Source organism: Monoraphidium neglectum (genome assembly GCF_000611645.1).
Source record: "Monoraphidium neglectum strain SAG 48.87 unplaced genomic scaffold scaffold00241, whole genome shotgun sequence".
In the NCBI taxonomy this organism is placed as follows: domain Eukaryota; kingdom Viridiplantae; phylum Chlorophyta; class Chlorophyceae; order Sphaeropleales; family Selenastraceae; genus Monoraphidium; species Monoraphidium neglectum.
The window spans coordinates 1-10859 of record NW_014013387.1 but is presented as its reverse complement, the minus strand read 5'-3'; the positions used below and the strand labels follow the sequence as shown (position 1 = coordinate 10859).

At 65.0% G+C, this 10859-nt stretch overlaps 2 protein-coding genes across 2 annotated transcripts; both read left to right on the top strand.

Annotated features, from left to right (window-relative positions):
• Positions 1-3137: 3137 nt before the first annotated feature.
• Positions 3138-4224, top strand: MNEG_2195 (hypothetical protein; the record flags this gene model as incomplete). The annotated part of the gene is made up of 4 exons (XM_014049324.1): positions 3138-3244; positions 3448-3532; positions 3764-3918; positions 4116-4224. 4 exons carry the CDS (start codon positions 3138-3140, stop codon positions 4222-4224), a joined length of 456 nt encoding a protein of 151 aa, XP_013904778.1.
• Positions 4225-4435: 211 nt separating this feature from the next.
• On the top strand, positions 4436-10072 carry MNEG_2194 (hypothetical protein; the record flags this gene model as incomplete). The annotated part of the gene is made up of 11 exons (XM_014049323.1): positions 4436-4538; positions 4794-4927; positions 5058-5218; positions 5508-5587; positions 5877-7131; positions 7404-7632; positions 7839-8074; positions 8980-9169; positions 9470-9628; positions 9845-9981; positions 10069-10072. 11 exons carry the CDS (start codon positions 4436-4438, stop codon positions 10070-10072), a joined length of 2688 nt encoding a protein of 895 aa, XP_013904777.1.
• Between the last annotated feature and the right edge of the window lie 787 nt (positions 10073-10859).

Genomic DNA, 10859 nt, shown 5'->3' with positions numbered 1-10859 from the left:
AAGCCGACGTTCGTCCAGGAGCCTGCAAGCCCAAGGACGGCAAGGGGTTGCAGGCTGAGCGAGTGCCGGACAGAATCCTCATCACCCGCCCTTCCGCTCCTCTGGTTGCGTGGAAGGCCGGGGCCCGCTGACGTGGTATGCGTTGACTCGGTGGGGTGCATGCTGGCCAAGGCGATTATGCGATTCGAAGGGCGCTACGCTTGCTTGCGGAGTCAGATTTTCACAGATTGATTTGTCGTGCGGGCAGAAGCAGCAGGCTAACAGTGCACAATGAGATCCTTGCAGACACCCGGAAGATGGGCAGCAGGTCCTGGCGCGCACACGTGTGCCAAAGCTAGTTCACGCCCAAAGGTGCCTTTTGGCGGGCTGTTTGTGGCCATCAACCCAGCCAGCCCCTCCCACTCACCTGCAAACAATACGAATGATGGTGACTTCTTCACACCACACTGTGGCAACATGTGATACGCGAGGGCGCAATGGTCAGCCCAAGCCTGCCTGCCCAATTTATGTTCAACATTATTGGCGTTGCGGGGTTGTCCAAGGGCCCATGCAGGCCCTGTGGCCCCTCAAGAGGATGTATGTGATCACACGGCTGGTGGCTGACAGCACCCGACCCTCCCCTTCTTCGTTTAAAACGAAATCTCTGCAAAGCGGCATAAGCTCTCCTTGGACCAGCGCGCAATGCGTCGAGCATGCCTCGCGGTGTCACTCTGAATCGTGTTGTCCCCACTCACGTGCGCCGCAGTCAGGCCGACGTCCTCGCGGACCAAAGACGCGCCGCACACGCCGCTCCCGTCTTCCCTGATTCCGAGCTGGTACACAAACCTGTGTTTGGGGCGTTGAGGAACTCAGCAAACGGGCCGCTGTTGTCCGTGCTGAAGGCAGGCTTTTTGGGCCCAAAGTAATGTGTGCGGATCCTGAAGGGGGCTGTGTGGGTGTCCTTTTGATACGGGCCGTAGCAATGTTTTCTGTGGCACGACACTGGTGGTCTGGGTCCAGGGGTTCAAGAAATTGCACGGCAAGCCTGTCGCTGTCCGGCGGCTGGCTGCCCTCGGCTGCGCAGCCAACCGCCTGCCTGCTGTGCAGCTGTAGTCATGGGGTAGTAAAGAGAGTCCGCCCACTGCATGTCACCCCGTTTCCCTGATCTTGTGCTCTGTTCACACGTTGCATGTGCATCATATCTGTTCGCAGGTGTGATCGAGGGCGCACCTGTTCTGGGGGGCGGTCCTGCCGCCCACGATGGATGGGGTCACTGACGCGATCGCCTGGGCACGCGCCCAGGGCAGCAGCGCCGCCGCAGTTGCTGCCATCAGCAGCATGATATCATTGTCCTTGTTTAAATGAAGGTTTCTCATCATGCCCTGTTGGCGCCGCTGTACGATCAAGGATGCAACCGGGTTCCCGGTGTTCCACCAAACTGGGAAGTGTGTGGCTCAATAACAGATAATGCCAAAGCAACGTGAGTGTGCGGTTATGTGCGATTATCCAAGCACGCCGGCCGTCCGCGGCACGTCCGTCGGAACCAGGATCACTTTGATAGCGTAACGCGCAGATTCAGTGGTATGCGACTTCCTCAAACTATTTTCAGTGGTATAAATCTCTCGGTTGTAGGTTCTATGTGGCCTGCGGGCCTTTCAGGTTGACACTAAGAGGTCAATGTCACACCATCTGCCCTGCGGCCATCCACACGGCGGATGCCACAACGGGGGGATGGCGGGGCGGTGGGTGGCGATATCCCACTGACAGCTTCTCAACGGTTGCAAGCCTGATTGTTGCCTCCAGGCAGCATACTGGTGCACCTCTGCATCCTGAAGCAGTCCTTCAGATGCAGTCCGCACTGTGTACATGCAAGCGGTGGGGCGTATACACTTGCGCACTGCTTAGCAACGCCGGCATGGCACTTCTAAGGTCAATGTAAGGCAGCTTTGCTGATCACCACGAGCATGGAGGTGTTTGCAAGAGCAATCAATCAACCAGCCGTCACTCACCTCTTCAAGCACAAGATGAACGTATATCAGCACTGTTGCCAGCTTAAGACACCTCTATGTTGAGACTCCGCATGGGGCTGGGAGTGAGCACGCCAGCATGCTGCACGCAAGCTCCAAATACCTCAATGGCGCCCTGGCTCTCCACCCACACTGATAGACAATGGCTCGAGACCACCCTGCGCTTGAACGCTACACAAGGCGCATTTGGAGCGCAGATCAATCACAGCAACCAAACTCCTGACGCAATAGTTGTGCATTATGGGTCGGCGTTCGCAGTCTGTGTGGACAGCCCGTGAGGTCACTTCGTTGCCAAGCAGTGACACGTCCATACACCAGGACGCACACTATGCCCGGCTGTTGTGCAGGCAACTGTGTGCTCGACAGACGCTATGTTTCAATTAAATGCATCATTCTGTGGCACGGTCGCGTGCACGCAGGCGGCCGGCAATTCGCAGCGAAGCGTACACCAGGGCGAGGGGCTTCGCAACTTACTGCCACAACACAGAGCAACTGCGTTCAGACAGCGGACTGTCAGGCCAAAAACAATCCGCAATCCGTGTCTCAACGACATGCAGCACGGCTGTTCTGCAGCATCAGTCGAAGGGCCAGCACAGCGAGGGGACTGCTCAGCATGCGCAGCACGGCAACCGCCTGCGGTGCCGAGGAGCGCACACCTCCGCAGCGATGGTGCCGCCGCGGGGGTCGTGTGTTATGATATCAGTTCCAACATGCTTTGAACTTCGCTTTGTCTGTTAGCGTCTGCTGGCCAGCACCTGGCGCGCCAGTATTCGTCACAGGCGACTTTGATCGTGGCTCATGACCTGGTTTCGCAGATATCACATATCAGATTTTCCAGCCATATGAGCTCGTGCTAGGAGGGGCGGACGTCTCTGGAGTGCGCCGCTTGCGCCACATGCTGCGCCGTGCTGCACACGTGTGCACAGCACTCATGATGCAGGGGCAGGCTGCATCAGCAGCACGCAGCACAACCACATTGCCATTGCACTAGCGAGCTACAAGCAGCGTCTCTCAAACCCTTGCAGCGGAGCAAGCGGGTTGCCAGCCGGCGCCAAGACCAGCGGCAGCCTGGTGCGGTCTTCCAGGTCCCCCTAGGGGCTCGCAGCGGCAGGCGGGCGAGGCGCTCCGCTCATGGCATGGCAGCACCACGACTTCAAGGACGACCCCAGGACCGCCAGGGCCGGCCACAGCGCGACGGCGGTGGGGAAATACGTGTACGTCTGCGGCGGCCGGCGAGGGTGAGACCCCCAACGACTGCGGCAGCTGCCTGCGTGCGTCCTAGCGCGGCCAGCGCACCTGAATGCCAAAGACCGTTGTTGCAACCCTATGGGAAGGCACGCACGCCCCTGGCCGCACCAGGAAGCGCGGCGTCTCGGCTGGCTGCGCGCCGCTGCTGAGCCCAGCACGCGCCGCCTGCTGCTCGCCCGTCCCTGGCTCCCAGGGGCCACTTCTTTCAGGACCTGATCCGTTATGACACGGACAGCAACACCTGGGAGACGATATACGAGGAGCTACCCTTTGTGGCTGTGAGTAACCCACGCTTGAGTGTGTGCTTGCGTGTCTGTGTTGACGCGCGCGTCACACGTGACGTGCACACGTGTGGATGAGCCAAAAGGGAGACGTGGCGTGCGTCCGGCAGCGCCGCAGCTGCGTTGCTGCAGAGAAAGCTGCACCATCAAAATGCTCGTGCCCCCAGGCGTCTGCACGGCCCGCCAATATCACCGCCCCGGCTCCCTGCGCTGGCGGCCCCCTCCCAGCGCGCCAACCACACCGCTACCTTGGTCGACGAGGGCGTGAGCGGAGGCAAGGAGATCTGGCTGGTTGGTGGCCAGACCAATGATGACGTGGTGGCGGACTGCTGGGCGCTGGAGCTGGGAGGCAACCAGTTTGCCTGGCGGCAGGTGCATGTCAGGTGAGGGGCGGGGCCGACGGGCAGGGCGGAGTACGGGTGCGTGGTGCGGGGCTGAAGTGGCCGCACGCGCGCATAACAGCGTGTGCAGCCGGGTCGTGTTGCATACTGAGCTGCAGAGTGCTAAGCGCTTCAGGAGGCAGCCGTACGCACACTTACGTGTCATCGCTTTTGGCGCCGTCGTTTGTGTTTGGTTGCAGGGACGAGCGGTGCCTGCTGATGCGCACAGCGCACACCGCGGAGCTGCACCCAAGGCACCCAAATGAGATCCTCATCTTCGGTGCGCCCCCCGTGCTGGCGCCTGGCTGAGGCCCCAATTCTGGTTCAGCAGTGCTTTCTTGCGATCAGGGCGCCAACCCAGCGTGCATTTGAGGAGTCCAGGCGTTTTTCGCCCTGCAATGCCCTTGCCGGCATCTGGATTGCCCAATCAAGTCGTGTCATTGCAACACAAACACCCCCCCTCACACACACACACACATATCACCCCCCCTCCCCGCACACACACCACTTACAATGCACAATGCAAGGGGGCTATGGTGGCAGCGGCGCATTTGTCTTCATGAACTCACTGGCGACCCTCAACGTGATCACTGGAGAGGTGGCGGACCTGCGGCCCTCCGGAGGTAAGTGCCGTGTCACCGGCCCGAGGAGCCTTCCCAGCAAAGGGCTCCTGTGGGAAAGGCGTGGTAGCTTGTAGCCCAACAGGCTCGCATGTCGCACATGCCCGCCAACACCATCAGCGGACGCGCTTGTATTTCCATGTACTGTTCGCGCTGCCTTGCGCGACCGTACTGGCCCCTTCTTGTCATGCGGCCGCCCACCTCTTGCTACCTGATTGAACCTCCCCTCCCTTCCTGGCCCCCTCCTCTCCCGCCCAGTGCCGCCCACCGTGCGCGCGTATCACACGGCCACGGTGATCGGCCACAGCCTCTTTGTCTTCGGCGGCAGGGGCAAGTCGGGCGTGATACCCGAGGGCGACCCCACGCTCCTCTGCTGCTTCGACGCGCTGCAGGTGATTTGGCAGTTCGCGCCTGGTTTGACCAGGTTTAATGCCTGATTTGACCGGGTTTGGGTGGCCTGATGCGAGATGTTCAATTGCTTGGGGCGGCCGCCTAACCAGCCTTGAATGTATGTTGCCGCAGAACACCTGGCGCGCTCTCAGCCCCGGCTCTGGCGTGTACGGCCAGCCGCCCTGCCCGCGCAGTAGCCACCGCGCGGTCGCGTTCGCGGGCCGCGTGGTGCTGTTTGGCGGCGCGCCGCAGTCCAGCGACGAGGCGCGGGAGAGGATGGGAGACATCCACACGTGAGGGGCCACCGGGGCGGGGCGCTTGCGCTTTGGTGTGCGGGGGCCCCGGCCACCGTCATGTGGGCCTGCCGCGCTGCCACAATAAGTGCATGCAATTGTTGATCTTAAATACTGTTGCTCTGTTTTACGCATTTCAAACAACATTCACAGAGGTATCTTGCTCACAGCTCAAACAGGCGTTTGCTCAACTCCCAGTTCTCTACGCACACACAGTGTGCACCCTGCACCCTGCACCCCTTGCAACGCCCCATGCCGACACCTCGGCGACCTCCTGAACCCCATTCAGGCTGGTAGTGACGCCAAGCGGCGATGTCGTCTGGTCAGCCTGCGATGACCCGGGGAGCAGCAGCAAGGAGCGGCCCGCCGGTAAGGATCGCGGTTGTACATTTACCGCCTGAAGCTCACTGCCGAGTACAGTCCGCGCCTCGGACCGGCTGCCCGTGCCACGTCACGCCGCCCAGCGCTGGCGCCTGAGCAGCTGCGGTCCCGCGACTCAAGGCGCCTCCCGCGGCTGTGTTTCAGCCTTGCACCGGCTGCCCTCTGCAGGCACACGCGCCTTCCTGAGCTCAAAGTAATCCACCCAGCACACGCACGGCAGAGCCGTCCATCAGGTTGTCGACGCTCTTCTCTTTCTCACCCGTCATCGATACTGCAGGCCGCTCCGCGCACAGCATGGTCCTGGTGGGGCAGCAGGGTCTGGCCATTGTCGGGGGATATGCGGGCGCCGGCGCCGCCGCCGCCGCCGCCAACAAGGGGAAAAAGCCGACCCAGTACAATCAAGACGTCTGGGCGCTGCGCCTCGACAGGGCCGCGCCCCAGCGCTGCCCGGAGGTGCAGCTGGCGTGCGGCGCGGAGGCCCCCGGCGGTGGCGCGCGGCAGCGGCCGCGAGCGGCGGCGGCAGGCGCGGGTAGGGCGAGGCAGCAGCAGGGTGCGGCGCAGGCGCAGAACACGCGCAAGCGCTGTGCGGGCAGCGGGCGGCGGGCGAGCCCCGGAAGGGACGACGCGGCAGCCGGGGCGGGGGACGGCGGTTGGAAGCAGACCAAGCGGCCACGTCAGCAGGCGTCCGCAGCCCACCAGCAGCGGCCAAACAGCTTGCAGCAGCACCCGCTGCTGCGGGGTGGCAACAACCAAGCCGGCGCGGCAGACCTGCCTGCGCACGACCAACAGGGGGCCGCGCCTCAGGCCGGCGCCAGTGGCTTTCTCGGAGACCTGGACGCCGGCGCGCCGACCTCGCAGCACGGCGCCGCCGGCGCCCTGCTCTCCGCCGCGACGCCCGCCACCTGCGCGCAGCAGCAGCCCCAGCCCCAGCAGCAGCAGCAGCAGCGGCCGCCGCCATCGCCGCCGCGGTCGCCCGAGTACGAGCAGGGGCGCGCGGACGGCTACCTAGAGGCGCTCCTCAGGAAGGACAACGACGTTCTCAGGGAGGCCCTCGAGGCCGAGCGCCGCGCGACTGCATTCCAGCAGGGCCGCCTGGATGACCTGGAGCGCCAGCTGGCGGCCGCCCGCGAGCGCGCGGCCGGCGCCGAGGCGTCGCTGTCGGCCGCGTCCGACGCGCTCGACCAGGAGCGGCGCCGCGCCGAGCGCGCGCTGCAGGATTTGCAGCGGGAGGGTGAGCGGCGCATGGCCGCCGAGGAGAGGGCGGCGGCAGCGGACGGCGAGAGGCGGGAGGAGCGCGAGGCGGCGGCGCGCGTCGCGGCGGCGCTCGCGGAGGCGCGGCGGGGGGCGAAGGAGAAGGGGGAGGAGGCGGGGCGACTGCAGGGCGAGCTGGACGCCGCGAGGCGCGGCGCGCGCGTGGCGGCGGACGCGGCGGCGCGGGACGCGGAGGCGGCGGCGGAGGAGCGGGGGCGGGCGCAGGCGGAGCTGGCGGAGCAGCGGTCGAAGGCTGCGGCGGCGGAGGAGCGGGTCGCCAGGTGGGCGGGGCTGTGCATGGGAGGGAAGGTGGGGCTCGTTTGCTTTTGCAATTCCGATCAATTGGGTGGGTCAGCGAAGCGGCGAGTGGTGAGTTGCAGCTGGGAATGGGTCAATAAAATGCCTCAGTTTTTGTGGCTGAGGGCAGTTGTAGGCCTGAAGGCGTTGACGAGCAGATTGGGTGGGATGCCTTGGACGCGCAGGGGTTGGGGCCAACCACCGCCCACCCAGAGCGGAGCTGCAAGGGCGGCGCTGTGCCGCCTCCCGCCCGCAGGCTGTCAGAGGCCCTGACGCGTGCAGAGGCAGCCGCCGCGCAGCTGCAGGACCAGGTGGCAAAGGGTGACCAGGAGCGCGTCGCGCTGCAGCAGCAGCTGGACTCTGAAAAGGCGGCGGCCGAGTCAGCGCGGGCGCGCGGCGATGACTTGGGGCGCCAGCTGGCCGCGAGCCGGGCCGAGGCGGCGGCATCGAAAGAGGCGGCGGCGGGCAAGGAGGCGCAGGCGCAGGTGCGCGGCGCGCGCTGTCTGCCATGGCGCCGCCGGCGACGAAGGGATGGGCGGCGGAGCAGGCGAGGCGGCGCCGCTCGCGTGGCGGCGCGCTGGGGTTAGCTCATCAGCCAGAAACGGCCCTGGCACCTCAAAATTCTCACACCTGGCCCATCCCCCAACCCCGAATCCTTGCCTGCGGCTTGGAACCCTTTGCACCCCCTCAGTCCCTCCAGGAGCAGCTTTCCAAGATCCAGTCCGACCACTCCGCGCTGCAGTCGCGCCTGCAGCAGGAGCGCCAGCGCGCCGCCGACGACACCGTCTCGCACCGCCGCGCGCTGGAGGGGCAGGTGGCCGGGTTCGACAGCACGCTCAAGGCGGCGCTGGCCGGCCTGGCGGGGGCGATGCAGCAGGAGTTCAACCGCGCTGAGGCGCGGCGCGGGGAGGGCGCCGGCGCCGGCGCGTGAGGGCCCGGGGCCGCCGCGGCGGCTCGAGGGCCGCCCTCCCGCTGCCTGATGGTCGGCGCGACGGAGTGGCTGTGCAGAGTGGGTGCGACGGCGCCAGTGCCTGGATTCTTGTAGCCTTTGGAAGGTTGCTGCAGCCACGTCGTATGTAACAGTTTCGTCAAGTAGAGCGGTGATTCAGCTTGCTGGAAATGATAAGGGCGGCGCCTGGGGGATTTCTGACCTGGGCAAGTCAAAACTGCACCGCCAAGCGTGGCCGCAGCGTTCACAGCACAGCGTGCCTCTCACGCTGAAAGGGATTCATGGCACAGTTCCACTCAAGCTCCCAGGAGCCGCCGCGTGCTTATATACGTAGCAAAGTGTCTCACTGCAACGCGCAGATCTGATCTTTGGATCAAGAAATCTGCTGTTCTCGCGCCAGCGCTCCTTGGCGTGGCTGTATTGTAGTAGTAAGTACGTTACCTGTTGCGATGCAGGCCAGTCGAAGCGCGCGGCTTGGCCGCGCGACAGCACAAAAACACAGCAAGTGTTTAGCGCCATGGTCACTCGGACGCGGCCTACACGGCGTGCGGAGAGCGCAGCGGCCTCGTGAACACACATGCCAAGCAACGGCATCAGCAGCAGCGGCAGCAGCGGCGGAACCGCGCCCCTCCGGCGCCGTTGAGGCGCTGTTGCAGCACATCCTCGTCAGGCGCGAGTCGATCGACGGGTGAGCGCCGCATTTCGCCGCCGGAGCAGACTCGTGCGAAGCGCATGCATATCCTGGGGCGGTTGGGCTGCCTTTCTTGCCGAACAGGCTCCGACTCGAGCCGCAAGCCGACCAACTCCCATGTTGCAACCCTTGTCCACGCCTGTCTGCCCACAAACGCACCGGCACCCCTCCCTGTGGCGCATCTTCTCGCAGCACCCCCACGCGCCGCGCCCCCCTGGACAATGAGTACATCATCGGACTCGTACTGCAGCACCGTCGCCATCTGGCCTTAGCCACCGTGTGCGTGCTGCTCTGCACGGCCAGCAACCTGGCCGCGCCGGTTCTGTCTGGGCTGCTGTTCGAAACGCTGGTGCAGCAGCAGCCGATGGAGCGGTATGCAAAGGTGGGCGGGGAGGGGCGGCGGCGGCCCCAGCGGTATGAGGGGCCTGGTCGCGCGCGCATGCGACACTGACTGCCATGCGGCATCGCGAGCGGCGCACGCGGCGCGCAGACTGCTGGTCAATTCCCGTGGTTCCTAAAGCGTCTCTGCAGCTGCACGCGCCCTCGCGCGCCAATACGATCCTAAAACTGCCTTGGCCGCCTGTTTTGCGGGGGGCACGCGCGCCCCTGCGGCGGCGCAGGGATTCGAGCGACGCGCTCTCTCACCTGTTGCAACGCAAACCCGCGACGCGCCTCCCCGAAGGTTTTCAGCGTGCTTCTCGCGGGGTACGTGCTGGAGCCCCTGCTGACCAAGATTTACATGGTCAACATCATCGCGCTGGGCGAGAAGGTGGGCGGAAGCTGCCCGCGAAGCCGTGGCAGCCGGCCCAAGGGCGCGGCCGGCGGCGCTTCGTGCCTGGGGGTACGGCTTGAGAACACCCACTGCGCGGCGTCGGCTGGGCCGCGGCAACGAACCTGCTTGTCTGCAGAGCGAATTGGTTGGCAGGGGCAGCACCAAGGAGACCGTTGGGAGCAAGGGCGTCCATGCAACAGTCAGGCGCACCCCTTTGGTGCCCGTCCCGGTATGCCGCGCGGAGCGCCCCCGAGCAGCGGCCCCGCCGCGCGCCGGCCGCCGCAGGTGCTGGCGACGCTGCGGCTGGAGCTGTTCAGGACTCTCCTGATGCAGAAGATCGAGTTCTTCGACCGCCACAGCGCCAGCGAGCTCCAGGGGCTGCTGAGTGTGGAGCTGGACACCATGCGCAGCTTCGTGTTCAGGTGGGGTTGCGGGTACTGGGTGTGGGCGTGGACGTTTGTTGGGATGGGTGGTGTGGGCGTAATGTGCCTGTGCCCCATTGCGAGCAGCTAGAGGCGCTTGCGCACATGAAGCGGACGTGGAGTGCGGATGGAGGTGGAGTTGGCTGCGAGCGTGTGTGAGCGTGTGCGTGTTCACATGCGCACTGCTTGTATGGTGTGCTTAAGCCACGCATGCGTCAGCCATGCCGTCGGTGGGCTTGCATGCACGCGACGCGCTTGCATGCGCTTGCTCGGCCTCACCACAACCCCACCCGCCCCCGCCCCTGTACAGCAACTGTTCCCGTGACCGCGGGCCGCGCGCGTTCCTGGAGGCCGCGGGGGCCATCGTGGTGCTCTTCTGCCTGTCCTGGCGCCTGGCGCCGGCCTGTTCCATAGTGATTGTGGTCACGGCGCTGGCGGCGGGTTACTACAGGAGGAAGTCGCGGCCCGTGGAGCAGGTGCGCACGTGTGTGTGTATGTGTGTGTGTGTGAGTGTGGTGGGGGCCCGGATGCATGTGTGTGTGCGGGTGTGGATGTGTGGTTGTGTGTGGGTGTGTGAGTATGGATGTGTGGTTGTGTGTGGGTTTGTGTGTGTGTGTGTGTGCGTGTGTGTCCACGTCAGGGCGAGTCATTCCTGTGTGCAGGGCAGCTTTCAATGGAGCCCGAGGACGCTCAACCTCAGCCCCTCCCCTTGCGTTAGGCGGGCTCCTGCGGCGGCCCCTCGCGCCCCCCACCGCCGAGCCGCCCGCACCTCCCTCTGCACCGCGTCCCGTCTACTTCCGCAGGCCCAGGGCCGCGCGTTGCAGCGCATGGGGGCCGTGGCATACCAGGCGCTGGACAACATGAGGACTGTGCGCTCG